Below are 27379 nucleotides of genomic sequence, written 5' to 3' on the forward strand. Positions count from 1 at the left end.
CCCCCAAGTCTCTCTCCTCACCTTCCGAGAGGGAGAAGGGGTTATGAGAGAGATTCTAATAATAAGTGACCACCATTTATTGATGGCCTAATTTAATATGTGTCAAATCCCGAGTTAAACTTTATCTCACTGAATCATTTCAAGCCCGTGGTAAGATGGGTATCCTCCTCAGCTTACAGATGAGGAAACCAGGCTTCGACTGGTTGCACACACGTGTCCAGGATCTCTCCTCGGTAAAACCGCCTCCAAATTCAGAACCTGCAGGCACCTTGGCACACGCCCCTCGCCCCTGGACGGTGAGGCTAGAACTACAATTCCCGTGGAGCTGTGCGGCAGTCTCGCGAGAGTAGGCTCAAAAGCGGCGGCGGGAAGGTGGCTGCCTCGGCTACGGCAGCGGTTGGAAGCCGGGCGGACTGCGGAGAGGATGGCGGACAGCGACATCTCCGACAATGAGCCTACGACGCGAACGCTGCTGCGGCGCGTGCTGGATACCGAGGCCCCGCGCACTCCGCGGCGACGCCAGAGCACTCGGGCTGGGTATGTGAGGCGCTGCCCGGCACAGGGGCCGCTGCAGGACCTGGCGGGCGGGGTGTCGGTGTCGTCCGGCGCTGACCCAGTCTGCAGAAGGAAACTGAGCCTCAGAGAGTTGCGGAGCCCAAGGCTCGGGGAACCGGTTCCACTCCCTTATCTGGGCTTGGGTCCGCTGTGTGCGCCGCACCCGTCGGGCCTCCAGGCCGCGGAGAGTTCAGTGGTGCCCGCGTTGGGGGCAGTCCGCCCCTGGGAGTGCAGGGTGGGCGCTCGGAAGCCGGCTTCCTGCCCCGTCCTCCAGGCCACTCCCTCCCCAACCCGCCCGAGTGGGTCAGGCGTCTGCCCTACCCTGCTTCCCGGGAGGTTGCTGTCAGTCCCCGGCAAGTTTAAACATAAGTATCTTTCTTAGGTTGTTATTTTCATGGCTGGAATGGCTCCTCTTCCAATGAGTCCTCTGGTCTGTGTAGCTAACCCCTCCTGCCAGAGTCAAGTCTGTGAAGCCTTCCTCGGCACCCCGTCTCTGAACTGGGTCATATTCTCCCCCTTCCCATACCCCGTGGGCTCCCTTTCGCCCACAACCCTGGTGGCTTAGAGCTTGGAACGGGCTGTGGGAAGGACAGGAGGCTTCTGGACCCCTGGCCCCGAGAGAACAAGTCTGCAGGCTCAGATCCCTGATGAAGGCATGTCTCTGCATCGCCTAGTTCCCTTTTAACTACATAATTCTCAGAGCCGCTGGTCTTTATACAGGGTCCAGAGAACCCCGCTGGGAACACCTTTCTCTATGAGGTTGAGGAGCCAAACAAAGACAACTGCTGGGCGGCAGCCCCACAGAGCCAGGGTGAGTGCCCAAACCACCGACCACTGTAGGGCTGCGCTGCCTTCGGGGGCTCCTGAGGTCTAGCTCTGCTCTTGAGCCCACCTGGAGGGAATCCCAAGGCAACCTGCTTTTGCCTAAAGTCTATTGGCAGATTGGCCCACATTCAAACCAGGGGACAGCTGAAGGAACAGACACCCCGGACTCTGCTTGAGAATATCCTGTTAACCGGTAAGTGGGCACTGGCCTGCTGGGCAGAGTTAGGCACCGGTCCCACGGTATCCCCTTATTCAGGACAGCTTGCCCTCCCAGCCCCACCCTCTTCTTGTTATTTCTACAGCCCCGGAATCTTCCATGGTCATGCCAGAGTCAGCGGTGAAGCCAGTGCCAGCACCGCAGGTGGTCCAGTTCTCCAGGCGGGAAAGCAGTCCTGGCAGGTGCACCGTGAATTCCCCACCTTGGGGCTAGGCTGTTAGGCAGCTCTGATGAGGAAGCCGCCTTGGGGGGTCCTCAAAGCCATATTTGGGCCTCCTGGCCTGTCTGAGATTAGTTCCATTCTTGTAGTCTGGAACTGCAACTTCCTGAGCTCAACGCCCCCACAACCTTGGCTCCAGGTCGGTTGACTTCTGGCAGGAGGAAGAAGAGGCTGAGATTGTCAGAGTTTCAGCAAGGAATGGACCAGGGGCTGCCTCTCTCCCAAGGTGAGGCCCTGGACAACACCTGTGGCCATCCTCTCTCTCCTATTTTCTGTAGAGGCGTAGGAGCCCTGAGGGAGGGCTAGCCTGAGCCTGTAACTTACAGTTTCTTCTTTTTAGGTCCTGTTACAGAGCCTCCTGGGAATACTGGTGCCTCCTCCCTCAGCAGGTGCAGTTGCCCTCCTGGGGGTTGGTGGAGGAGAGGCTTGGGGGGAAAGGTGCGGACTAGATTCTGACCATACTGCTCACTGCCAATTAACAGCATGGTAGCTGTGTTCTAGAAGATGACACCAGGGCAGATAGAGAAATGAGAGGTGGGGAACTAGGCCTCAGTAGCTGACTTTCCTTTGTGACTCCTCTCTCCCACCAGCTCCCTCAACCTGACCTTTGCCACGCCCCTCCTGCCACAATCAGTGCAGAGGCCTGGTTTGGCCCGCAGACCTCCTACACGCCGAGCTGTCGATGTGGGTATATTTTTGCAGGATCTGCAAGATACTTCTGTGGCCACGGCTCTTCCAGGTAAGGTTGCGATTTCCCTCTTGCAGCCTGTGGGGAAAGCTTTCCCCCAGGACAGATAGAAGGTGCTGCTGAGTCCAGGGTTGCTCCCGTCTTTATTGGATCAAGGGCAGTGAACAAGCCTGGCCAATAGGACTACTAGTGTAAGGAGTTTCCGCTTTCTTTCCATAAGGTTCTCTTGTCTTGGTGGGACCTAGTCTTAGTTCCTCAGGGTCTTCCCGGTCCCCATGTCCTTGAGGAGCTACAAGGCTGAGGGTAGGAAAGGGGTGGCTAGAGTTTGTTGGGAGGTTGAAAGGGGCCAAGTTTCAGGATCAGCTGGCCATTCAAGCTGACCTGGGAACCTGACTCCAGAAGACAGGGTCAGTAGGGTAAGAGGAGGGTTCCAGGCAGAGGGAGCAGAGTAAGAAGTAGAGAGTGGAGGCATGGATGAGCAGTTTGGGTGCAAGCAGGGGAGCTGGGAGTGCCAGGCTAAGGAGCAGGAAGGTAAGCAAGGAGAGCTGTATTAGGGAGATAAGGCTTAGACTGCTATGTAGTCTTCTTTCTCCGAGGGCTACTTGGGGTAGACTTATGGGGCCCCCTTATGACCAGGCTGTGGTGACTGGGTAGCAGCAGGTGGGGCTGGAATACATTGAGTGCCATCTGGTCCTTGATCTCCAGGTGACAGAACCCCTGTTGCTACCCTGCCAACGGACACCGTGTTGGAGGACACCCAGCCTTTCTCCCAGCCTTTGATTGGCCGTTCCCCCAGTGTGCACCACTCCCTCCCCTACCCCTCTCTCTCTGCTGAGAGGACTGTCAGTCGCAGGACACGGAGCAGTGGGCCTGGGCTGCAGAACAACAGTGAGTATGTGGGACAGGTGGCCTGGAGGCAAGCCAAGCTCGGGCAAGCGTTGGCACTGGTGGTTTCCCTTCCTCAGGTCCATATGTGTGCCCGTCGGAGTCCTATGGCTGTTGATCTCTCCTCCATCCAAAGGTAGAGTCAGTGTTAGGCCAGGAGACTCCAAACCAGTATCTTTGGCCTTCTCTCCTTGAGGGCTAGGCTGGGTTTTTGTGCGGGGCCAGCACAGCCAAGGGTTCGGTGAGCCTGAGGGGGGATGGCGAAGGATTTAGAAAAGACAGACAAAGAGAATAAGCTGGGTCTAGGTGGATCTCCTGTGCCAGGGGGCAAACTGAGCCTTTATTTTATAGCCAGAGGTAAACAAGGTAGTGGTCACTACAGTTACAATGTTCTTGTGAGTTTCACTTGTTTTGGCAGCACCTGCTGCACCTCCCACAGCTCATTAGCTTCCCAGATGAGATCTAGGGAGGTCCATCGTAAGGTCAAGCCTAATTATGCTAAGCGGGCTGTGCCCTCTAAGCTGGGACTTGTTTGTGGCTTTGCCAACAGGTCAGTCCGCAGCTTAACCCTATAACCGCTCCCTACAGGTTTTACTATTCCATCTTTACCCTTTTCAGAGCTACAGCCTTGACCTACTGTTTCTCTAGTCTGTATTCTCTCCCCTTGATTCAGGTCCTGGGAAACCAGCCCAGCTTCTGGCTGGAAAGGCAGAGGAGGTTGATGCCCTTGCTATGGGCTTCCCGAACACCAGCAGTAGTACCTCTGGAGAAGACGGAGTAGAGCCCTTATTGGGTGGAGTTGGTGAGGAGGTAGAGGAAAGAATGGAAGAAAGCATGAGCTTGAGTGAAGTGAAGGAAGCAGCAGGAGCACAAGCATCTGCTAGAGCAGAAGAGCCTGAGGCACACACAGAAGTGGCAGAAGCAGAAGGATCCTGGGGGGCTATTGAGGAAAAGGAGCCAGAAGGATCTTCAAGGGATAAGGACACTGAAGGTAGGACAGGTAAGGGGCCAGTGCAGGGATCAGGGGGTGAGTGGGGTAACAGTTGTGTTCAGCCCCTGGCCTTGGAGGAAAGCCTTATCTAGGTTATATTTCTTTTTTTTTAAATACATTTTTATTGATTTCAGAGAGGAAGGGAAAGGGAGAGGGGGGACAGAAACATCAATGAGTCACTGATGGGCTGCCTCCTGCACGCTGTCTCACACTGGGGATCAAGCCCACAACCCAGGCATATGCCCTGACTGGGAATCAAACCATGACCTCCTGGTTCATAGGTTGATGCTCAACCACTGAGCCATGCCGACCAGGCTAAGTTCTCTTTTTTGGCCCAGGGAGACTCTGGGGTGCCCCTTGCTTGGTTGGCTGGAGCTAGATGGCGCCCTCAGTGAACAGGACAAGGAGGCTGTAGGCCTTCAGGGTTGTGTGAGACAGTTAGGCCTGAGCCCCCCTGTAACTCTGCCCTTTTTCTGCAGCAAGGCCAGAGTTGGCCTCCAGCACCCCGGAGTTTCCTCGGGCCAGGCAACTGGAGTTCCTTGAGCCAGCCCCACCGACTAGCACTGCAGTGTAAGATTCCATGACCTTGTTCCACATGGGCCTCTTGGGAAGGGGCAGGCACTGTGGTTGGCATTGGGCACCACAGGGTTATCCCTCTTCCTATAGGTATGCAGATGATTAACCAGCAGAGCACCCTTAGGTGGGCTGAGTGGTACTCACGGAGAGCACATCTGTCCTGGTGCCTGCTTCTAGGGGCTGAGAGGAGCCTGGGTAGGGGGAAGTGGCCAGGCCAGTATATAGTCAGAAACGGTTTCCTGGAGGAGGATTAGCAGAATCAGACAGGCAGCAATGTGCTGAGAAGAGGGAATGTCCATGCCAAGGCCTAAGGGTCATGGGCCTGAGCAAATACCAGTTTGTATGATGAGGCTAAATAGGGACATTGGTCCAGACGGTGGAGGATCAGGGCCCCAAGGAAAGACCAGGCCTCTGCGTGGCCTCTTGTCCCCATTCCCCCCCACCCCCCAGCAGAAGGTTGGAGTTGTTGGTCCAAGCTGGCCAAGGAGCACAGGGCCCAGTCTTAGCAGGAGCCAGTAAGATTTATCTTTGATTAGGGGCCTCTTCAGGCAGCAGTTCATTCCTGCCCCCAGCTTATCTTCAGAGCCTCTGGAGCCTCTATCAGCCAGGCTTCCTACCCGGGTCCAAACTGCTCGCCCCAGACTCCGACAAGATTCTTATAAGATGGGACTGAGCCACTATGCTAAGCTCTTTAGCTTCTATGCTAAAATGCCCATGGAGAAGAAGGCTCTTGAGATGGTGGAGAAATGGTGAGTCCTGGACTCTTTGGCGGGGAGAGGAGCCCCTCACATTATGAACAGTCTGTTCAGTCTGCTTTACCCCAACCTTGGCAGCCTGGACAAGTATTTCCAACGTCTTTGCGATGACCTGGATGTATTTGCTGCTCACGCTGGCCGCAAGACTGTGAGGCTAGAGGACCTGGAGCTGCTGATGCGACGGTAAGTGGGCGGATGCAGGGATGTTCTGTGTGTGGAAATGCTGACACTGATTCTGTCTCTCTCCATTCTCTTCTGCTGCAGGCAGGGCCTGGTCACTGACCGAGTCTCCCTGCATGTGCTTGTGGAGCAGCACCTGCCCCTGGAGTACCGGCAGCTCCTCATCCCTTGTGCATTCAGTGGCAATACCGTCTTCCCTGCCCAGTAGTGGTCAGACTTCAACACCTGCCCTGCCCCCACCAGGGGCCCCTTGGTCCCACATACTCTTCCAGGTCTCCTCACCATGCCTCACCATCAATAAAGTGTCATGCCCTGGCCGGTTTTCTCAGTAGAGTGTCGACCCGTGGAGGATTTGCAGGTTCAATTCACAGCCAAGGGCACTTACCTCCTTTGCAGTTCCCTAGCCTCGGTAGGGGTGTGTGCAGGAAGCAACCAATTGATGTCTTTGTCGCGTTGGTGTTTATCTCTCTCCCCCTCCTCCCTCCCTTCCACACTCTAGAAATCAATGGAAAAAATATTCTTGGGTGAGGAATAAATAAATAAAACAAATAAATAAATGTCACAGAGAGAATCTGTTGTATTTTGATAAATATCCTGGGACCAGCTCCTCCCCTTAACTCCCCAGCATAACCCAGAGAATAGCATGGGTTCAGACAAACAATTTTACACTAAAAGTCAGGGGTTAGCTGCCCACAGTGGTCCTAGCTTGCAGGCTCCTGCTCCCGAGGCCCCTTGCGCCTGACGTCGATTATTTGAAGTCGTTCCAGGACAGTCCGGACCTGTGCCACAACGTTTTCTTGATTCTCCTCACTCTCCTCTGGTGCTTCTATCACAGGGACCTGGAAGGCCTGGTTCAAATAGCTGTTCAGGGTCTGCTTGTCCAGGCTGGGATCGATGATCATCAGGGTCTCACGTAATTTGGGTAGGGTCACTTCTTCACGACTGCCCCATAGTAAAAGGGAGAGATAGATAGGCCTTGACACCCCTCTCACACACCCAAGACCTCAGGATTCCTTTCTCCCAGGCTTCAGCAATATATAATGCCCGGCAGCAAGCTTAGTACCCAGGGAGACCCAGGGGCTTGAGATGCCACCCTGTGGCCCAGTCTGTGGGACTTGTCTATGGCTGAGGGCCCCAGGGTCACTCACAGTTCCAGGCCCAGCGCTTGCTTTAGCTCCTGTAGGTACTCATCCTTTTCAAACATGTACTGGTCCCACAGCTTGTGCACAAAGGGCATACTCTGGCCTTCCTCATCCTGGGAGGGGCCAAGACAGGATGATGGCACATGGGCTAGAGTCTAACAGACTAGGGCAGGCTGGGCAAGTTCCTGGACACCACCACCCCCCCTTTACCCACCCACCTCCACAAACAATAAGCGGTAGTTGAGCAAGTCTGCATTGCTGCTGTTGGTATGCCAGCCCCCTGCCTCCATCAGCTCCTGAATTTTGTCTTCCTTCTTTAAGGGGAAGGTACTCTTGAGCACAGTGCTGTGAGAGACACAAGGGCCTGGCTGAGGCCTGCCCATCCGTCTCCCTGCACCCTTTTGCCAGCCCCACTAGTGCTCAAAAGTAGCCAGCACTGAGGCTGTGGCCCTTCCCACGAGGCTCCCCTTTCCCCAGCACAGCTGGGAGCCTGGCCAGAGGGGATGTCAGGCAGGACTTGGAGGTGGCCTGGCTAGCCTCTTACCTTAACTGCTCCATGGTTAGTACCCCCTCATTCTGATTGTCAACATTTGTCAACTCCTTCAGCAGCTGTGTTACTGTCTCCTTCTGCTTGATGTACACACTTTCGCTCCTCTGCAGGGAGGGAAGCACTAACTTGCATCTTGGAGGGGTACAGACAGAGCTGGCCTATGCTGGGGACAAAGGGTGGAGGGCCAGACCCAAGCTCACCTTTTCCATCAAGATGTCATAGAACTGACGCATGAGCTCATTGGAGCGGAAGAGCTTAATATTTTCAAAAATTGTGTAAGCCCAGGCCATGGCATCAGACCCAAAGCGAGACTCCAGGAATTTGAAGAAGAAATCTGAGAACTTATCTTTCTGCAGTGTAGGGGAAGATTGCTTTGTTAGCCATCCCATGGTTAGTTGGCCCTCCACCCTGCTTCCTAGCACCTTGATGGAATCCTCCCCACACCCCTCCCAGGATAACTCGAGGCCATGCCTGGCTAGATGGCAGGTGAGATCTGACCTGTTCCTCAGTGAGACGTTCCTTCCAGGCATCCTTGAGGAGGTTTATCACATCCTTCTTGGTTGGCTTCTTATTCTGCACAACGCCATCAAACCGAAGGAAAGAGGGGAGGATAGATTCCTCATAGCCCTGGAAGAGAATGAGCCCATCACTGAGCTCACCTGTGGCCCCAACCTTAAGCAGGGCAGAGTCCCAGAGGGTTCCCCCAGAACCTCAAGTCTTCTCAGCAGCAAGGCCTGGCCATCCTGACTGGCCACAAGTCTCTTGAGCCCCGGGGCTCCCCTACCAGACCCTGGAAGAAGTCTTTCTCCCGGAGCAGCCCCTCGCCAATCTCCTCCAGGAGCACATCCACCAGCTGGTCACTGTTCTTGCCCTCGGCCAGCATGTGCCAGCGCTCTGGACCCCCAGCCACCACATCTGCAGGTGGAGAGAGGAAGCTGGAGTCTGGACCGTGCACTTGAGCAGTCCTTGGAACCCCAATTACCTTCGGTGGCCATCATTACCTTCGCACTTGATCCAGTCAGGCCGTGGTGTGGAGGTGCCCTGGATCTCCTGCAGCTCAGTGTAAAACTGGTCCCGTTCCTTCAGTGTGGTCATGTGCAACTGTAGCAGTATCTCATGCTCCTTGCGGACCTCTTCATAGTCATCTCTCAGGCTTTCCAGCTGTGGGCAAGGTGATTGGTCCTTGCTACCCACCTGCATGACCCTGCCCTACCTGCCTGGCTTGCCTGCCCACCAGCACCTGCTCCTGCAGATCCTTGTTGGTCTTCTCCTGCATTTCAAAATCCCTCCTGGGCACCACATCTCCAAAATTGGCCTTCATGGTGTTGAGTTCCATCTGCGTGCGTGCCAGGTCTTGCCGGGTCATCTTCAGAGCCAGTGCTAACTTCACGGGGTCCTCCCCCCAGACTCCTGCCAGGAGGCCTCGAAGCTCGAATCACCCTGGCTCTGGGGCCTATAGCCCAGGTCAGGGTTAGAGTGTCCCTTGGGGCATATCCCAGGTCCTTCTGCTCTCCATGCTTGGGAATCCCTGGGTCTTCCCCACAGTGTTACCAGCCTATAGCTGAGGACTTGGAGAAACCCAGGACAAGGGGTACCAGGTCTATCATGCGCAGGCTGCCTCAGCTGCCAGAAATTGTATCCCACTTAAACAATGAGTCTGATTCTCAGTCCAGCTCAGAAGATCCATAGACCCAGGTGGCAGCAGGAACATCTCCCATCATGAATGGGCATACAATGAGCATATATTAGGAGAGTTGAATGAATGGGAGTGAGTAATAAGAGCAACTTCTCTCCAGCACTTCCTCAGGGGACAGAAGCCCACCTTGGGTTTACCTGGGGACTGGGCTAGTGACATATCTTCCCGCTGGTACCGTAGCTCATTCAGGTCTGCGATGAGGATCTTGCGGGCATCTCGCTCGGTGAGGTAGCGCAGGTACTCCTCTGCCAAGCTCTTCCTCAGTTTGGTCACCTGTTGGGAAGGTGGCTGCATGGTCAGGGGCTAAGTCACCACAGGGGGATGGGATGTGTGCTGAGTGGCCCCATCAAGGCCTGGGAACAAGAAAGCTAGCGGAAGAGTGGCCACTTTAAGAATCAGCAAAGTGCTGATGTGTCCTCCTGTGGAAAAAGTATGGCAGTTAAGGAGCAGAACTTTGCTGGCATTTGGGGCCACACTGAGCTAGTGCTGAGCCAAAGCAGAGTGTGGAGGTAGCAGGAGCTCTGAGGAGGTGGTGGCTCAGTATGTCATTCCAGGCAGAAGGGTGGAGGGAGTTAGGGAGTCACCTCAGTCCCAAGGCCTAGGGTCATCCCTGGGGTGGGGGTGGCAGGGATTCAGGGAGCTGGTCACCATAGTGCTCCCTTTCACCTCGCTCTGCAATGAGATCTTCTCCTCATTCTTTTTGTCAATGAGTTTTAGCAAACTCATCTTCTCTTTCTTCAGCATAGAGATTTCGGATCTCTCTTCAGCCCTCATGGCCAGGATCCTTTCGTTGCAGTCCTCATTCACTGTAACAAGCTTGGCCTTCAAGGGTTCCAGAGCCCGAATCTCCTCCCTCTGGTGGGCTAAGCAGGGACAGGTGGGAGAGACCCTTTAGGGCCATGGAGAACAGCCAGGAGAAACTAATCCTACGGTCTCAGTGAGTGGCTAAGTCCCTTGAAAACTCTAGGAGTATACTCATGCCTTGTGGTCCCTACGTAGGGCCTTCTTGCACTTGCTTTTAAACCAGGACAGAGTCCAGATGAGGACTGGGGTCTCGCCTATGCCCTTTCCCCCTACAGCCTTTACTCCAGCAGCTGCACCAGGCCTAGTACCTCCTGAGCCTGGTGGGGGAGCCTTCTTACTTCTCAGAGGCACTCACTCCCTCCCGAGATCACTCTCAATGGGAAAGATGCTCTGTTTCCTACAGATACTGCCTCTCCATGCTTCCCAAGGATAGGAGATGGCCAGGTGCCCTGTCTTAGGACAGTGGAAGCAAAAAGGCTAAGCAGGGCTTGATGACCTCAAGGCTCAGTTAGGCCCTAGCTAGTTTGGCTCAGTGGATAGAGCATCAGCCTTCGGACTGAAGGTTCCCGGGTTCGATTCCAGTCAAGGGCACATGCCTGAGTTGCGGGCTCGGTCCCCAGTGTGGGGCGTGCAGGAGGCAGTCAACCAATGATTCTCATCATTGATGTTTCTATCTCTCTCTACCTCTCCCTTCCTCTCTGAAATCCAAAGAAAGGCTCCATTAGTAGCTGCCCGAGAGCTGCTGCAGAGCCCCAGAAGGTCAGAGCAGAGTCCTCTGCCTCTTCCGGTCTGGGCCCAGGTGGGAGGCTGCAGTCTTACCCAGCATCATCTCATATGCATTCTTGATGGAGGAGAGCAGTGGCTTGTACGTTTTGAAGTCCTCTATGAAGAACTCAAAGATCTCTCTGTAAGGCTGGTAAGAAAAAGGAACCTGTTACCTCCTGCCTGACCTATAGGTGCCACCCTCAGTGGAGCCTGAGTTTTCCTTTACTTGGCTTAGAAAAATTCTAGCGTGAAGCTGCCGGGTGGCCCACATTCAAGTAAAGGCCCCGGGCATCACCCAAGTCTCTCCTCGTGCCAGTTAGCTGAGGGGCAGCTCTGTTCCTCTCAATTGCTCTCCGGAGGCCTCTCCTGGTGCTCTCTCTGAGACGGGGCAGATGACCTGGGTCAGGATCTCCTGCCTCTGTACCCGAGCCCCCTCTCTGGCTCTCCAAGCAGCCAGCCAGCCTCCATGCACTGTGCCTCAGTTGGACTCCCACCAGAACCCACCCACCCCCATCCTATAGCCCTGTGGGAGCTGGAGAAGATTCAAAGGCTCTGACCTTGCATTCTGACCTCCAAGTAGAGGTGTGGTTTCCCATCGCCCTTAGACACACAGGAAGATTTTAGAGGCAGCACTGTATACTGGAATGAGCACAGGCTCCCAAATCAGCCCTGAGTTCGAATCCCAGCCCCACCATTTCATAACCGTATGGCTTCTCCAAGATTCTGCTTCCTTGTTGGGAAGTTACTTTCAGCCTGTGTGCTCTTATATAAGGCCCCACCCAGGACCTGGCACTCAGATGGTGCTCAGCAAATGCTTCCATCAGTGACTAAGTCAGAAGTGAGGCATTCCCCATCACCATCCCTGTTTCAGTAGGGATTTGGCAATTCCCTCCCTAGTATGTACCAGAATCTAGGCTGCATCTACATTTCTCTTTATGTATCTGGGCTAAGTTCCTGGATCTTGGGGCTGTTGTCACTGGAATGGTGGACACTGTAGGACCCCTGCTTGCCAAACTGTCAGGATTCAAGCTCCATTCACTGATATCCAATGACCCAAGCTGGGCACTAGGGATCACAGCTGAAGGGACTGGAGGCAGCACCCATGCACCCGACTCAGGTGAAACTCAAGCCTCAGGAGAGGTTTGGTTCCAGACAGGCAGCCTTTCCTGCTCACTGGCTTTGTCATAGAACATGTTTCTCTTATCAGGAAAGGGAACCCAAAAGACTGGAAGTGGCTGGTGTCTCCTGAAGGTCTCAAGTGCTCAGTGCTAGTGAGTAAGGTTTCTTCCTGCCCCTTCTCCCTGCCCTCACTACAGGAATTCTGTGGCTCTGACCTGTAGCCTCAGCTCCTGGGAAGAATCCGTGCTCAGATCCAGCAGGAGGAGCTCCTTGCGTAGGTAGTTCTCTAGCTGCTCCAGGAACCTCGGCTTGGTGGTGCCCAGGGTACTCTGCTTCCAGCCACTACCGGGGCGGGGGGGGGGGGGGGGGGGGGGCGCGGCGCTGTTGTAATGGGCACGGCACAAGGCCCTCGCATTCTCCGTCTGGGGCAGCACACCCCCCTGAGCTCTCTCTCTGGGCCCAATATGGGGTCTGTACCAGCCCACCCACCATCTGGCTGACCCTGGCTTACCCTATTTTCTTCCAGTAGTTATCTGAACAGGGCTTTCGATTATGCAGAATGGTCTGGCCACTGGCGTATGTGGGCCATGGGGACAGGTAGCCACAAATGGAGGACTGACACAAGGTCTGCAGGAAGGGACAGGTGGGTTACTATGGCAATATTGCTTCCCTTCCTGCCGCTCCTCTCCATCCTCCTCCTCCCACTTGTGATTTTCCCCCAACATCTTTTTTAAAATATGTTTTTATTGATACCCCCAACACCTCTTAATATAGTTCATAATTATGATGGTGGGTCATAAAATGATAGGGGGCTTAGTTCAAATACCAGATCACCCTTTTTAGCTGTGTGACCACAGGCTTAACTTGTCAGTTTCTGCATCTGTGAAATGGGGATGGTTGTAGTTCCCATCACACTGTATTGATTTGAGGACACAATGAGAAAGCACGAAGAGTGAGTTACAGATTCAGGCGCCTCCTAGGAACTCAGTAAAGGTCAGCTATTCTCTTCTGAAGGTATGTCAGTTTGTATTGGATACCTGCACTCTAAAAACAGATGTGAGTACTGGGCAGGACCAGCCCATGCCCCCATAACACCGTCTAGCTAAAGAGAGAGAGAGGGAGAGAGAGAGAGAGAGAGAGAGAGAGAGAGAGAGAGAGAGAATGTGTGCGCGCAGGCCCAGCCTCAGGCCTGGACTGACACAAACAAGATTGCAGAAATGGCAGCAGGGTGAGCTGTGGACCCTGGGAGGAGAGTGGCCTGTATACCCTGGGGGAGGAGATAGGGAAGGTGGTGGGAGTGGTATCTTATTTTGAACCTAAAGCAGGGGTAGGGAGAGGAAATAGTAGTATATATGGGCTTGTTTTATTAATCTTTTCATGAAATACTCAAAATATAGGAGGGGAAAAAAATGACCTCTGGCCCAGGGAAGCCCACTTCTAGAGTTCATCCAGCCATCCATTCATTCATCACACATTTCTGGGTCCGTAGTACATGCCAGCCCCTGCTGGGTTCTGGGAACATGAGGGAAAATGAGGGTATGATTGGACTGGGGTGACAGGTGAGCTGATAATCACAAGCCAGCAGGTAGTGACTGAAGCCAATGCAGGGGCCCAGGGGTGGCTGGTCATTTTATTTATTTATTTATTTATTTATATTATTATTTTTAAAAATATATTTGTATTGATTTCAGAGAGGAAGGTAGAGGGAGAGACAAACATCAATGATGAGAGAGAACCATCGATCGGCTGCCTCCCGCACTGGGGATGGAGCCCGAAACCCAGGCATGTGCCCCAACCTGGAATTGAACTGTGACCTCCTGGTTCATAGATTGACACTCAACCAATGAGCCACGTAGGCTGGGCATATTTTATTTTTTGACGGTATGAAGAAAATTTATTCAGGGCATCTGTGAACAGATGGGCAGAAACCTAAAATGGCATCTGCCTCTGGCCAGTCATTTTAAAGGAGGAGGTGATGATATCGGTAATGTTCAGAAAAGCTTAAATGAGTGCATGGGCAGAGCTGAGTCCACTCTGGGAGACCGGTGTGTGGTGGTGGGGGGACGACACAAAAACTGCCTGGGTAGCACCAACTTCTCAGGGAAACAGCAGGAGTTTAGAGCAGCCTGGCTGAGGCTGAGGCAGCCAGTGCAGAGGAGGACAGAGATGGAGCAGCAGCTTACGCACAAGGGCGGTCCTCAAAGCTTTCCTATAACTGTGACAAAATTAGAAAGCTCCTAAGTGCCTAAAAATAGAAAATTGTTAAGCAGCCATGAACTGTTTACCAGGAGGTTAAACATGGAACTATACTAAATATAATGCTATAGCTCTAAAGGTTAATTAAGGCCTGCAATCAGGGGGAAAGCAGGTAAAAATGAAAAAACAAAAAAAGATGGAGGAAATAATCCAGAAGGCTACCAGCCATTATTATTCTCTAATGACAGGCCTATGGATCCTTATTTGTCTGTAACTGTACATTTTTCAAAATTTTCTACAATGCACATACATTACTTTCAAATTTAAAAGAAAATGGAGTTATTGAATTCAGTGCTGAATTTAATATTAAAGCCCCCTCTGTGGCCCTGAGCCCAGCCAGGATCTTCTGGGATGGAGAGGCCAGGCCTACCTTCCATGCGCAGCATATCCAGGTTTTAGAAGTCCTTCCAGGCTAATGGTAACTGGCTCCTGACTCTCCTAAGTGTGGAAATGCCACTGTCTCCTTGGGCTCTTCCTTGCATTCCATTAGTTCTACATGTTTATCTTATCTTGGGATCATTCATTCTTTCCCTAAATAATTTTGGAAAGACTAGTATATAGTAAGTCATGTTGCTAGCTCCCAGAGAGGACTCCAGCCTCTGGGGGGAGTCTGGATTGATCTATCTCTGTATCTCCAGAATCAATAGTATGGTATGTCACACTCTTCACAATCTTAAGGTGCACTAGTAAGTATTGTGTAATAAATATATAAGGGAGCACAATAATTTAGCATGGATGAAAGACATAATAAAAACAAAAATGTTGCTCTACGGTTATATATGTTTACACATGCTTTCCGTGGTCAAGAATGCTCTGCCCTGGTCGGTGTGGGGTGTGGCTCAGGTAGTTGAGCATCATCCAGTGCACCAGAAGGTCATGGTCAGGACACAATCTTGGGTTGTGGGCTCCATCCCCAGTGTGGGGTGTGCAGGAGGCAGCTGATCAATGATTCTCTCTCATCATTCATGTTTGTCTCTCTCTCCCTCTCCCTTTCTCTCTGAAATCAATTAAAAAAAGTGTTTCATACTTTCATAGGCCAGTCCACGTGTGCTGCCATTTCTGCCAGGAGAAAACGTGGCCACCCTACTTTGATTCCTGGGCATGTGCTGCTTCTTGGCCTGGTTATTAACAGCTAGGAAGGCCTCTGCAAGCTGGTAGCTAGAAGGTGAGGTTCCTGGTGCTACAAGCTCTCTGCTTCCCCCTGCAGGTAAAAATGGGAAGGGCGGCCTGGGGGTGGGAGGACGACAGGAAGGAACAATGCCCCCTGGTGGTTGAGCCCAGAGTAGCGGCCTCCCCACAGAAGATAAGGAGTGGAAAGAGCCCCACCCCAGGTCCACTGAGTAGGTGGCAGCTGAGGAGGAACTGGGAATGGGAATCCTTAGTCATTGGGTCTTGTGGGGCCATGGCTGTACTTGGTCTCCCCAAAGAGTCCACATTACCCTCTTTACCTTCTTGGAGTCAAGGTTCCCATGTTGGGTGTCCCCAACCTCACAAAGTGTGTGGTCCTTGTGTCCCCAAATCCTCCACACAAAATATACTCACAGGAGGAAAAACACCACACAGCCCACAGTGCTCCACTGTGAGCTGGAGTTATAAGTTCGTTCAAATGTGTTTTTTTAATATGTGAGATTTGGAAAATGGCTGTTTACTGATTAAATAACAATCTTATGATCATATCAACAAAAGCCTTAAATTACTTAATAATTGCCGAAACCGGTTTGGCTCAGTGGATAGAGCGTCGGCCTGCGGACTGAAAGGTCCCGGGTTCGATTCCGGTCAAGGGCATGTACCTGGGTTGCGGGCACATCCCCAGTAGGAGATGTGCAGGAGGCAGCTGATTGATGTTTCTCTCTCATCAATGTTTCTGACTCTCTATCTCTCTCCTTTCCTCTCTGTAAAAAATCAATAAAAAATATATAAAAAATAAAAAAAGTTTTAAAAAAATTACTTAATAAGACAGCATTCATATTTATATAAAAACTTTAAATAACAGGAATGAAGGAAGTTTTCTGAGGCTTCTATAGAGTCTCTACTTCCAACCTCGAGCCCACAACGCAATGGAGGGACACCCTTTCACTTCTGTCTTCACACACCTCCTTGTAGCATTTCTGGAGCACATATGCCAACCACTCAAGTACCTTATCAGGCACCTAGGTCATAAAGACAAAAAGTCACAGCCCTGAAGGACCTTGGCAGATCTGCACAGTTCCTGGCACACGGCAGGCTGGATGAAGAAGTGAGTCCACTCCAGAATGCTGAGCTGCAGGTGAAGGGTGTCCATGGGCACGGGCTGAGTCTCTCTCTGCTGAGGAGTCTGGGATGAGGTGTGGCAAGTGTGCACATTCTTACCCCAGAGCCTGGAGGCCCCGGCCTCTGTGAACTAAAATCCCCTGGTGGGAGAAGCTGCTTGATGGGGCATGTTTCAGGTGGGTGGTGTTTTTGGATTGCAAAGAGGGAAAAGATAAGATCTGGGGTCTGACATCTGGGGTTCCAACAGGACATCACCACTAACCAGTGTCTTCCGTTTCTGAGAAAGCTTGCGTTTCTCGGCATTAGAGGCTTCTGTTACTGAGTTCTCATCTACGGTCACTTTTGAAGGCCGCAGGTGTATTCTGCACAGAGAAGGGGAAGAAAGCAGTTGGTAACAACGCCCTGATGGGGGAGAGATCTATAAGACATGACCTCCTACAACCTCAGAGCCAGTCTCTGGGTCTTCCTAGTGCTGCCTCCAGATTCTCAGAGATGCTGCCAACAAGCTCTTGGTCATGAGCCCAAACCATTTTCCTACATTGCCAGAAACCTCATCATCAGAGTCTCACCAACTCCTGCAGTGGTAGGATACCCTCACCTTGAACCCATGGAACCCTGTGGGCCTATACTTCCACTCTGTTCAGCTGTGGCTGAGATGACAGATTAATGTATGTGACTGGCACACTCTGGGGGTGTGATACCAAAGGCAGGTGCTATAGGGCAAGAAGCACAGGGTCTGGAGTCTGAAAGCCAGGGTTGGAGTCTCAATTCTCCACTTATTGGCTGATAGGACCTGGGGGCTGACCTCTGTGGTTCCAACACAACCTCCCTTGGGCAAGTCATTTAACCTCTCTAAGCCTAGTTTCCTCAAAAGGAAATGGAGATAATTCTTGCTTTTCGTATCTCACAAAATTGCTGTGAAGTTTAAATAAGAGCAAAAGAGATAAGTAAAAATAGCCTGTAAACTGCAAGGAGCTGTACAGACGTTATTTTTGACAGCAGGATGGGAGAAAAGTAGATCCAAGGAGGTTTTTAACTCCTAGGCCTCTTAGGAGAGCCATCCTTGTTCAAGCAAGGCAGGCACTTAGGTGTCAACAGGGAGGGCTGCATGTGAGCAGCAGATTTGGGTGGAACTAAAGAAAGAAGTAATTCCCGAAATCCATGGTGGGGGTGATTTATGCTGCCAGAGAGACTTGTGTCTTCATTTCTCTTGCTAGCTGATGATCTTGGGTGTGTGGTTTAACCTCCGAAACTCAGTGTCTTTGTCCATAAAAGTGAGACTAGGACTAGTCAAACTCCAGAGAAGTTGAAAGCAGTAACACGAACCCACTTGGGAAACCCTGCCCTACATGGAGCAGTGACACCCTAAACTTCAGTCCTCCGTTGTCTCTAAACCAAACAAGTGTGAGGAAACCATGTCGTGTAAGCAGCTGGTGTGGAAAAGGAAGGGTTTTGCCCAGATGTTCATGGGTTTGAGACAGGATACAACAGATCAACCCCTCTGCTCACTAGGTTAAATCAATACCTTTCTGTCAAGACTAATCAATTTTTCCAGACTCTGTTCTTGTTCCTGTTGGCGTTCCTGCATAAAGCAAGGTAAGCAAGAAAATTATGAGGAACTCTCCAAATCCTGAGAGGTTGCCAAGTGGAAAAGCTCAGTATGTAGCAGATATTAGTTTTGAATGTCAAAGGAGACAACAGTCCAAAAAAGACTTGCAAATAATAACAACTTTAAAAGTTCCTGGTAGAGACAATATACTTATCCAAAAAGCTTAGGATGCTCTTTAGTATTTTATTTTTATTGAATTTATTGGGATGACATTGGTTAATAAAATTATATAGGTTTCAGGGGTACAATTCTATAATACACCATCTGTATATTGTATGTTCACCACCCCAAGCTCCTTGAGTATTATATTAAATATTTCACACCACTTCTCAGGCAAAACAGGAAACAGACATTTATATTTCTACTTTAAAGTAGATAAAACAGAGTTATTTAACTAATGGTAGGCAGTGAGTTTGTCAGGGGGTAATTATGTCCTGGTATTGAGTGAACTCAAGCACTGAGTTCCATCCACCAAGCCACTGTGCCCAGGATGTGAGGATGAAAGGGGAAAGCCAATGTGGATGAGAAACCAGCCCCAGGGAAGTGCACAATTCAAAGGTCCCTTTTAAAGAAGCGGTCGTCAACTTTTCGGACCTCACGAACCACCAGTGGTTTTAGAGGGTCCTGCTGACATGTCCACAGTGCGAAGGTCTGGCCTATCTCTCATCACCCTGACTCTGCTCTAAGAGGAGCTGGAGGAGGGCACCCTACACTGTGCCTCTAAGGCAAACAGTGAACCTGGCTGAATGCACATCATTAAATATTGGTGAATGAAGAATCAGGACAGGAAGGAATGATGTTTTGTACTACCACCAAATTCAGCCTCAGCAATTACATTATGCTTCCTTAAAAGGAACCGAGACGCTCTTTCTTAGTCTATTTCATGTCCTTTCCAAACATGGCTGCAGTTTTCTAAATCATTCCTGGCTGGGTAACAACACTGAAGCCTACTGCCTGGTTCTTGTAGACTCATTTTTAGCTCTGGAACAAATAATCACACTGGCACTTAATTTCCCGACTTTCGTAGGCTTTCTCTGTCAAGGAAGCCAGACCTTGAAGGATTAGAGTTTAGGTGAGATCAGGTGTTTTGCTTCTGTAATGAACAGAAGGGAGAAACTACATTCATTCAACACTTACTAAATGCCTATCATATGCAAAAGCTATGATGAGAGCATCACCTATTCTGCCTACGTGTCCCCAATGATGTGTTTGATGTAGGCTGCATCATCCCCATGTTTGAAATATAGAAGCAGAGGTCTGGAACTTTAAGGACCTTCTCGGAGGTCCCAAATCTAAAAAAAAACTATTTAGCCAAAGTTTTTGCTTTAATCCTTATACTTTGCGTCCTTCCTGGCTAACAGCTTGTTTTTTTGTTTTCAATGCTTAGAGGCTACACCTAGGAATACAGACAGTAGCTACCCTGAGGTGGTGGAATGCACCTGATCAGATTAGAGTCAGCCAGCAATTTGACAAGCATTTTTGTCATAAGCCCGTGGGTGAAGAGGCAGTTTATCCAACAGCTTGGGTTCAGTCCCACATGGCTGGATTCAAATCCTAGTTCCACCACTTACAAACATGTGTAAAACACATGATCTCTCCAGGCTTCTATTTCTTCATTTATAAAATGGTTATATTACTACCTCATAGAGTTGTGAAGGTTAAATGTAGTATATAACTTACCTGTCACATAATATACACTCAGTATAAACAAGCTGGCTGTTACTAATGATGAAGTGTGTCTGTCCTTTTGCTAGCAAGTAATGTCCTCACTGGGCTGACAAGTCATTGGGATTCTGTTTCTGCACCACTGATCCTGTGAGGCTGGAGCCCTACAGTCAATGGACAGAGGCAGGAAGTTCCGAGGTCCGAATCAGGTACCATTTCCTTTTTCTGTACTCAAGCCCTCATCTCTGCCCTCAGCCGGGCCAGCGCCTACCTCGACGAGGTCGCCAAGCTGGATCTCCGTGGCGTAGAGGAGGCCATCACCCTCCAACAACCGGGCAGCTAGCACCCGCGGCCTGGGAAGCTATGGTAGTGTACAACCCGTCGCCATGGCGACCAGGCCCCAGCAGCAGAGCGGCGAGAGCGGGGTCAGTGCTGTGCCATTCCCTCGCGCCTCTTGCCCGCGGTTGGGAGGCCAACTAGCAAAAGTGGTCTCGGAGCCGGGACTGGGACCCCCTCAGAATCAATCACTACAGCATACTTGACTCTAGCTACCAGACCCGAGAATCGGGGATAAACATTAGACCCTGGAGGAGGGAGCTGAACTGAGAGGCCAGAGCCGCGTTGCAAGCGGGAATTGTAGTTTTCAGTGTCCCGAAGTTTCGGCCGAACAGGCCTATGGCTGAAGAAGTCTGTACTACATTTCCCAAAGTTCCTTGCCAGCCCGAGTTGGTCTGCCTCTGTAGAGCTCTGCATTGTGGGATATAGAGTTCGAAATGTGGCTAGGCGTGGCCGTGTTGAAAGAGAAGTGCCGGACTCGGACTCGGTTTCCCTGCGGCTCCGGTAGACTTGCGGGTCATTGGCTGAGCGGTGCGGATCTGGTCCCGCTCCTCCCCGCCTCCAGTGACACAATAGCAGCTCCCTCCAAGATGGCGGCGGCGACGGCGGACCGGGGAGCTGGGAGCCCGCAGGCTGGAGACTCCTCCGGCGGGGGCGCTGGGGGCGGGCTGCCGTCCCCAGGGGAGCAGGAGCTGAGCCGGCGCCTGCAGCGCCTGTACCCCGCGGTCAACCAGCACGAGACGCCGCTGCCGCGCTCCTGGAGCCCCAAGGACAAGTACAACTACATCGGCCTCTCCCAGGGTAACCTCCGCGTCCACTACAAAGGTATTAGCCTGTTTGGCGGAGGGAGGAAAAGGCCAGAGCGTCTGCCCGGTGGTGTGCTGCCCAGCCCTTACCCCATCACGTCCCTTCTCCGGCCCTGTGCTCCGAGTTAGGCCCTAGTCCCTGCGGGTGTCCAGCGTGGTGGGGCTGACCAGGCCGAGGCTGGAGTGCCTAGTCTGCTCTGCCCTGAAACACCCGATGTCAAGAGAACTGCAACAGGTGTGACCAGACCCAGTGCTCGGTTGGACCTTCCACCCGAGGGCCTTCCTGCTTGTCCTGGGATAGCTCCAACTCCAGCTGGGCCCTTCTTACCACTGCTTGGTTTCAGCAGTGTCTGAAGAAAGGGGTAAAGGGACAGTCACATCTTCTCCAGGAGCCAGAGGCCCATGGGCTTGCTGATCTGCCAGACTCCCAGACTGGTCCTGGGGTTCTGTGCTAAAGTTGGGGCGGGGGGTGCCTCCTCCCCTGCTCTCCCAGGTGGGCTGCCTGTATTCTGGAGAGTCTAGATTACAGGCAGTTTTGGGAAATCTCTCTCATGTATCCACATTGCCTGTACCCTCCTTTGGTTTGTGTGGGAGGGTTGCTATTCTCAGGAGGAGGTGAGCCAAAGGTGGGAGGTTTATGTGTTTATTCAGTTGTCTAATGATTCCTTAGACTGTGTCAGAGCCTCCTCTGACCATGGAGTGGTGAAGTTGCCATGATCAGAGAAGAGTGAGGTGTCTGCCCATTTGCATTTCCTTGTGCTGAAATTTATCCCTTGCCCTCTCTAATTAGGTCATGGCAAAAATCACAAAGATGCAGCCTCAGTGCGTGCCACGCATCCCATACCTGCTGCCTGTGGCATTTATTACTTTGAGGTGAAGATTGTCAGCAAAGGAAGAGATGGGTAAGCCCCTCCTTACCACCTTCTTTCCCCCAGCACCAAGCTGTTCCCTGTGGTCAGAGTTCGAAATCTCCTGGCTGACACTTGTGAATGTTGTAAACCTCGAGCCACATGGGTCTGGGCTGCCTCTGTTACCTGACTAGGCATCGCCTGGGTTAAGCATCAGCCCTTGATGACAACTAGATCCATCCGGGGCAGAGGAGGGGACTTCTCTTTAGTGATGAGATATCTCACAGGTCAGAGAAACAAGTAACAAGTTTGCATTAACCACTCAGCGCTGGAAATGGGGTTCCCCCCACTGAGGTGTGGTGTTTGTGACCTCCCTCCTTTTCATGCTCTTACTGCATTCAAGGTTCATTTTATGGCATTTAGTCATGTAGAGGCCCCAGTAGCCTTCAAAGGGGTAATAGAGTCTCTACAGCATTCATCAAAACTGTGGCAGCGACTGGCCTGTCATCTCAGGGTAAACAGCATGCACATGGTCAGAATCAGCTGACTTTATGCTGCTCATAAACTTGTTTTTCTGTCCAGGGACTTGAACACCAGTTGAACCAGCTTTAGGAAGGCCCTCATTAAAGTCAGCATGAGGGAGGTTCCCTATTTTATGGTGATCTAAGCAGACACAAGGCATCAGAAGGAAGAGTTTTCATTTTTCTTCTTCCTTTTTCTTCTCCCAGTCTCCCTTTTTTCTAGTGATTGTGACAAAGCAGGTGTCTAAGTTATGAAATAACATGATTGCAACTGTCTTGGAAAGGCTTTCCTCATCAGACCTTAGGTCTGGTGTGGGAAGTTTGCCAACCCCCTCAGTGACCTTTGTGCTAACCCTGAGTATGTGTTTTTGAATATTCAGAATGCTTTCTCTCTCCTAGGAACTGTCCCCTTGTGGTGCCAAAGGGCTATACTGGGGACAGGATGGCCACAGTCAGAGCTCTGCCTGCTTCCTCGGTGACGTTGTAACATCCCTGCCTGAGAGGGTTGTGTGATTGTGGGTGAATTGTGGGGCTTTCCTCATCTGCACTTTGGGGAGGTAGGCCAGCAGCTTAGATGCTTTCAACTCCGTAGTTCTGTGATTCTGAATTCTGATCATGGGAAGCTATTGTATTTTTTACTTTTATTCCCATCTAGTGCTTTTACAGATATGAAACATACTATTGGAGGGCTTTAAAGCTTCTATTTTCCCTTCCCACTCTGTGATAAAAGCACATATATTTATGTGCTTGAACTAGTGTGAATGAGAGTGGTGTCTTAAAACAAACTTGTGAGCCTTAGCTGGTTTGGCTCAGCGGATAGAGCGTCGGCCATGCACTGAAGAGTCCCAGGTTCAAAACTGGTCAAGGGCATGTATCTCAGTTGCAGGCTTGGCGGGGCGACTGCGAGAGGCAACCATTTAATTTGTCTCTCACATCGATGTTTCCGTCTTTCCCCCTCCCTTCCACCCTCTAAAGAGAGAGAAAATCCTCAGGTGAGGATTTAAAAAAACACAAAACACTGTGAAAACAGTTACAGTATAGACTGAAATGTTGGTGCTGGAGTCTCATATTGCCAAAGAAACTGAGGAGCATTTTTTAAACTTGTAGGGAGGAAAATGGATTGTTTTCTCTGTAACTGAGTGAGAGAGAGAAGAGAAAAATTTTTCAGAAGGGGAATGTTGAAACGTAGACACCTAGAGTCCTTCATCTAACTTTAACATTTCAGTTGTAAGTAGATCTTGCTGGAAAGGCCCTGTGTCTTGTTAGGTTGCCTTACTTAGGTGTTGCTACAAAACTAAAGAGTTGGGCATCTTGTCTCAGCTTTTGTTTTCAGCATTTTTACATATGGTAACTGTAGCCAGTGAGCTAACCTGGAACCCTCAGTTTGTTGTTGTTAATCCTCACCTGAGGATATTTTTTTCCCATTGATTTTTAGAGGGGAAGGGAGGGGGTTGGGAGGGAGGAAGCAGGAGAGAGAGAAACATTGATCTGAGAGACACATTGATTGGTTGCCTCCTGAACTCACCCTGACCCCTACCAGGCTGGGAATCAAACCTGCAACCCAAGTATATGCCCTTGACCAGAATTAAACCCTTGATCCTCCTGTGCAAGGGCTGATGCTCTAACCACTGAGTACACTGGCCAGGGCAGGAAACCTCAGTTTTAAAAAGGTGCAGGTGGTCATGTATGCCTTGGTAGCCTGCTTCAGTTGACTACTGTCAAATGGCAAATATATGCACATCCCATCATGGTCTCTTTATAGAATTCCTGAAAGCCTTGTGGCTAGGGTGTAGCCAGTTGTTGGTATGGGCTAGGTGTGGTTTCGAGGAGACCTAGTGCAGTTACGGAACAATTATCAGCTTCCTGTTTCCTGTCAATGTTGGAGGTGTGTTTCTGACCCGGGTTTGGTCCATGACCCAGGTGTTGGCTGGTGGTGTAGCTTTTTTGTATTATCTAGTTGATCCTCACAGTGTCCTGGAAAGTGTGTGGAGCCGATGATGATGTACCTATTTTGTGGATGAGCCCTGAGCCCCTGGGATGTTTGGTGATCTTTCCTGGCCTCAGGGCTTAGGGTGTGCAATAGAGTAGCTTAACTTGTCAGATGTCCTTGCCTGCTCCCAGACATGTGTCTCCATGTTGCTGCTGCCTTTCCTCATTGCATTCCTTCCCTGAGGAGAGTGATAGAATGTCCATTTAGATTCTTAGGGGATCACAGTGTTCTTAGGGGACAGAACTAAAAGGTGCCAGACAAGTGTGGCATACTCTGACTGGGCTTGGTTGACTTACCACCTCATTGAATCTGTAAACTTGTTTTTCTGTTGATTTGAATATGGGCTTCTTTTGTAAAAGATATTTATGAACCCAATTGTCAGTGTCAGTATTTTCCAGAACGGCCTTTGTTCTGCAATATCTTTTGTAGAAAAACATCCTCTGCATACAAAGCTCATCAAATTAGAAAGGTTTCTTTTTAAAGGTTCATAGAAAATTTAATCAGACCTACTGTGTGCCAGGCCCATGCTAGGTGCAGGGAGAACAAAGGTAAAGCCAGCACAGGCCAGGCTTGTCCTCAGGGAGCCTGTGGCCTACTCAGTAGAGAGTGGACTGAAAGACTCTATAAGAGGAGGGAGAAACTGGGCATGGTCTTGAGGGACAAGTAAGAGTTTCTCAGCAAGTGAGAACGTTTGGACCTGAAATGAGTTAGGTCGGTAACTAGCTTGATGTCAGGTTTCTGGACTTTCTGGGTACTCCCCAAATAGAGAGAGAGAGTGGAGAAGGAGGGACTGTTTGAGCTAAGAGCTTAGCACAGACTGATGGAATTCAGATACTTTTTGCAGAGTCACCAGAGCTGGGAACCCCAGGAGCAGGTCTGGTGGGGTGAGGAGACATCAGAGCCCTGCCAGTGGTGCCAGGAGATAAGGGCATCTGGGTTGATCATGTTAGGAAGCCAAGGAGGCCCTGAAGCTGAGGGTCCCCTGAGAAAATGACTTGCTCAGTCAGAGTTTGTGGACCTTTGGGTGTCCACAGCAGTTAGTGATGACACATGGAGGGTGTGGCTGACCAGGCTGACAAATGCTCCAGGGTGACCCTCAAAATAGATTGTAACATCATCCCAGTGGTGGTGGCCTTCTGACATGTGATGGGTGGCTCTACTCAAGAACAGCAAGCCTGGGCTAGAGCCCTGGATAGAGTTGTGGGACTCTCCTCTGTAGCTGGTGCCTAGGCCCTGAGAAGGGCCTCTGGCCACAGCCAGCCTGCCTTTGCTTGCACTTGCAGGGACTTCCTTCGGCCAGGCAGCAGTGCATCCATCCATTAATTCTACACATCACAGTGAGGCACCCATTGTTTTGTTCCAGTCCTCGGCCTGGGCCCCAGGAGCCCAGGCATGAGGTCTGTCTAGAGAGGAGGCAGATATGCCTGTACACTGGAACTCACAAAGTGGTGTAGAAAAGGCCAATCAAGGTGTTTTATACCCAGGGTGACCCAGAGGTTGGACTCCTCTTGTACCTGAGAGTTTGGGGAAAGCTTCATTGAAGAGGTGATGATTCTACATCTGGAAGGAAGAGTTAGAGGGTGCCATGAACAAAGTGAGAAGCAGATATTTCAGGCAGAAAGAAAGTGCATAAAAAGGTGTGGAACACAGAACATGAGCAGGCAGGGGCCAGATCAGAAATACCTTCTGTGCTATGGCCAAGCAGCATGGGCTTTATCCTGAGTGCAGTAGCAGGGTATGAGGACTTTGGATCTGTTCACACTTTTGAGAGTGGAATGGGGAGAAGAGACTCTTCTGGTCTGGGTTAGCCAAGCCCCTCTGGCTGAGAGCCCTGGCCAGTGGTGGGCCAGTGGCTTTAGGTTCCTTGACTCCATGCTTGGTTTTCCCACGGCAGATGACTTTTTTCTTTCTTGGCTGACATTTATTTTGCATGGAGAGCTGCAGAGGTGGGATGTTGAAGACTGATAGCTAGAGAGGCTTCTCAGAGGTGAAAGGTCTTCCTATACAGCTGTTTTCTGGTATTTTGGTTTTACCAAGACAAACAATGAAGACAACACTGTCTGTGATTTTCCATGGAGACCCAAAGAGCTACTCATTCAATGAAGATCTCACCTGCCACAATTCTGGTTTGGAGAGCCACTTCGGCTCAGGTCCTCTTGCTTATGTCTGGTCTCTGCATTGTCCAGTGCTGTTGAGAAGTTTGGCACTCATCTGTGGACCTGGGGAAGGCCTTGTCCTGTCTGCCCTGAAAAGTAAGTGCTGTCATTGCCTAAGGCAGGTACAGATGGCAATTGTGCCCTGTTCTCCCTGACTGCCCCCTACCACTGATGGCATCGTGGGCAGATGCCGAGCTGTGGACTGCATCTCTCCCTAGTAACACATTGCACTGTTCTGGAGACATGGAGTATTTGGGCTCTGGAGCATCTTGGAGTATTGTACTGCTTGTGTTGGGGGTTAAAGCCCAGGTCTATTTGGATATGGGGTGAGAGGTCTGGAGTCCACGTGGTATCCATTTTTCTGGTAGGACCTGATCCTGCTTAGAGCATATCTGGGCCTCCCTGGGACCTCCTGCCCAATATATGTCACCATCTGGTTTCAACTGCAGCCTGAGAGTGGGGAGTGTGTGGCTTCTTTCTTTATAACTGGGGACTTTCTTGGTCAAGGATTAGTCTCCAGAGAAATTTCTAAGTTTCGCTTCACACTGCACCTTCCCTTTCCTGCCCCCCATTTTGTTCTTTTGTGTGTGTTTATTTTCTGAAATGTTTGGTCTTTTCTTTAGATGGGTCACCATGTAAGGGAGACTCCCTGTTAGAGGGGAAGTGGGAGCTGGAGCATAGGAGGATGGACTCAGCAGCTCTGCATCTTATCCCGGGTCATTGGGAAGGAATGAGGGCTCCAGAGTGGTTCTCTGTAGTCAGGGGTCAAGTTGGAAAGAAGGGACTGATCACTGGGAAAGAGATGGATAACGTGGTGTCTAAATGCAAGACTGTCCTCTGCCTCTTCAGAAATTCTGTTCAAAATTCACATAAAATATCATTGTAGCTCCAGGATCCTCAGTATTTGGTTGTAATTGAAATGTAAGGTCATGGCTCTATTGCTAGAAACGAGGCTGGAGGACTTAGTGGTGGAA

The 27379-nt window shown here is 50.9% G+C and overlaps 3 protein-coding genes across 8 annotated transcripts in view; 2 read left to right on the forward strand and 1 right to left on the reverse strand.

The window, feature by feature from the left end:
- The first annotated feature begins 377 nt into the window (after positions 1 to 377).
- Positions 378 to 6455, forward strand: CENPT (centromere protein T). 3 transcript variants are annotated; one of them, XM_070398171.1, is made up of 13 exons: positions 378 to 537; positions 1276 to 1366; positions 1486 to 1573; positions 1683 to 1779; positions 1907 to 2043; positions 2158 to 2206; positions 2408 to 2556; positions 3211 to 3393; positions 4064 to 4390; positions 4861 to 4951; positions 5494 to 5706; positions 5791 to 5895; positions 5977 to 6455. In XM_070398171.1, the coding sequence occupies exons 1-13, from the start codon at positions 425 to 427 to the stop codon at positions 6098 to 6100; spliced, it is 1767 nt and encodes a 588-aa protein (XP_070254272.1). In that variant the 5' UTR covers positions 378 to 424; the 3' UTR covers positions 6101 to 6455. The 3 variants fall into 3 exon arrangements, with proteins under 3 accessions (XP_070254272.1, XP_070254274.1, XP_070254273.1); XM_070398173.1 differs by having other exon boundaries at positions 5530 to 5706; XM_070398172.1 differs by having other exon boundaries at positions 4064 to 4381.
- TSNAXIP1 (translin associated factor X interacting protein 1) lies at positions 6446 to 20312 on the reverse strand. Of its 4 annotated transcripts, XM_070398167.1 has the most exons (16): positions 20020 to 20312; positions 16737 to 16836; positions 12480 to 12595; positions 12184 to 12310; positions 10904 to 10997; positions 9947 to 10143; positions 9418 to 9553; positions 8825 to 8994; positions 8586 to 8745; positions 8369 to 8499; positions 8083 to 8211; positions 7785 to 7934; positions 7579 to 7688; positions 7253 to 7379; positions 7041 to 7147; positions 6446 to 6834 (listed from the first exon to the last, which is right to left on the reverse strand). In XM_070398167.1, the coding sequence occupies exons 1-16, from the start codon at positions 20064 to 20066 to the stop codon at positions 6594 to 6596; spliced, it is 2142 nt and encodes a 713-aa protein (XP_070254268.1). In that variant the 5' UTR covers positions 20067 to 20312; the 3' UTR covers positions 6446 to 6593. The 4 variants fall into 4 exon arrangements, with proteins under 4 accessions (XP_070254268.1, XP_070254269.1, XP_070254270.1 ...); XM_070398168.1 differs by lacking the exons at positions 12184 to 12310; positions 12480 to 12595; XM_070398169.1 differs by lacking the exons at positions 9947 to 10143; positions 10904 to 10997; positions 12184 to 12310; positions 12480 to 12595.
- Positions 20313 to 20644: 332 nt separating this feature from the next.
- The window catches only part of RANBP10 (RAN binding protein 10), a 53742-nt gene continuing 47007 nt past the window's right edge, over positions 20645 to 27379 (forward strand). Inside the window, exons 1-2 of the mRNA XM_070398921.1 lie at positions 20645 to 20909; positions 21681 to 21792. Of these exons, the coding sequence (XP_070255022.1) occupies positions 20675 to 20909; positions 21681 to 21792 (347 nt within the window). The 5' untranslated portion in view covers positions 20645 to 20674. The remainder of the gene's footprint in view (positions 20910 to 21680; positions 21793 to 27379) is intronic.

The sequence above is a fragment of the Myotis yumanensis genome, unplaced genomic scaffold (assembly GCF_028538775.1).
Source record: "Myotis yumanensis isolate MYYU_CA2020_CCGP unplaced genomic scaffold, mMyoYum1.0.hap1 SCAF_18, whole genome shotgun sequence".
Lineage (NCBI taxonomy): Eukaryota > Metazoa > Chordata > Mammalia > Chiroptera > Vespertilionidae > Myotis > Myotis yumanensis.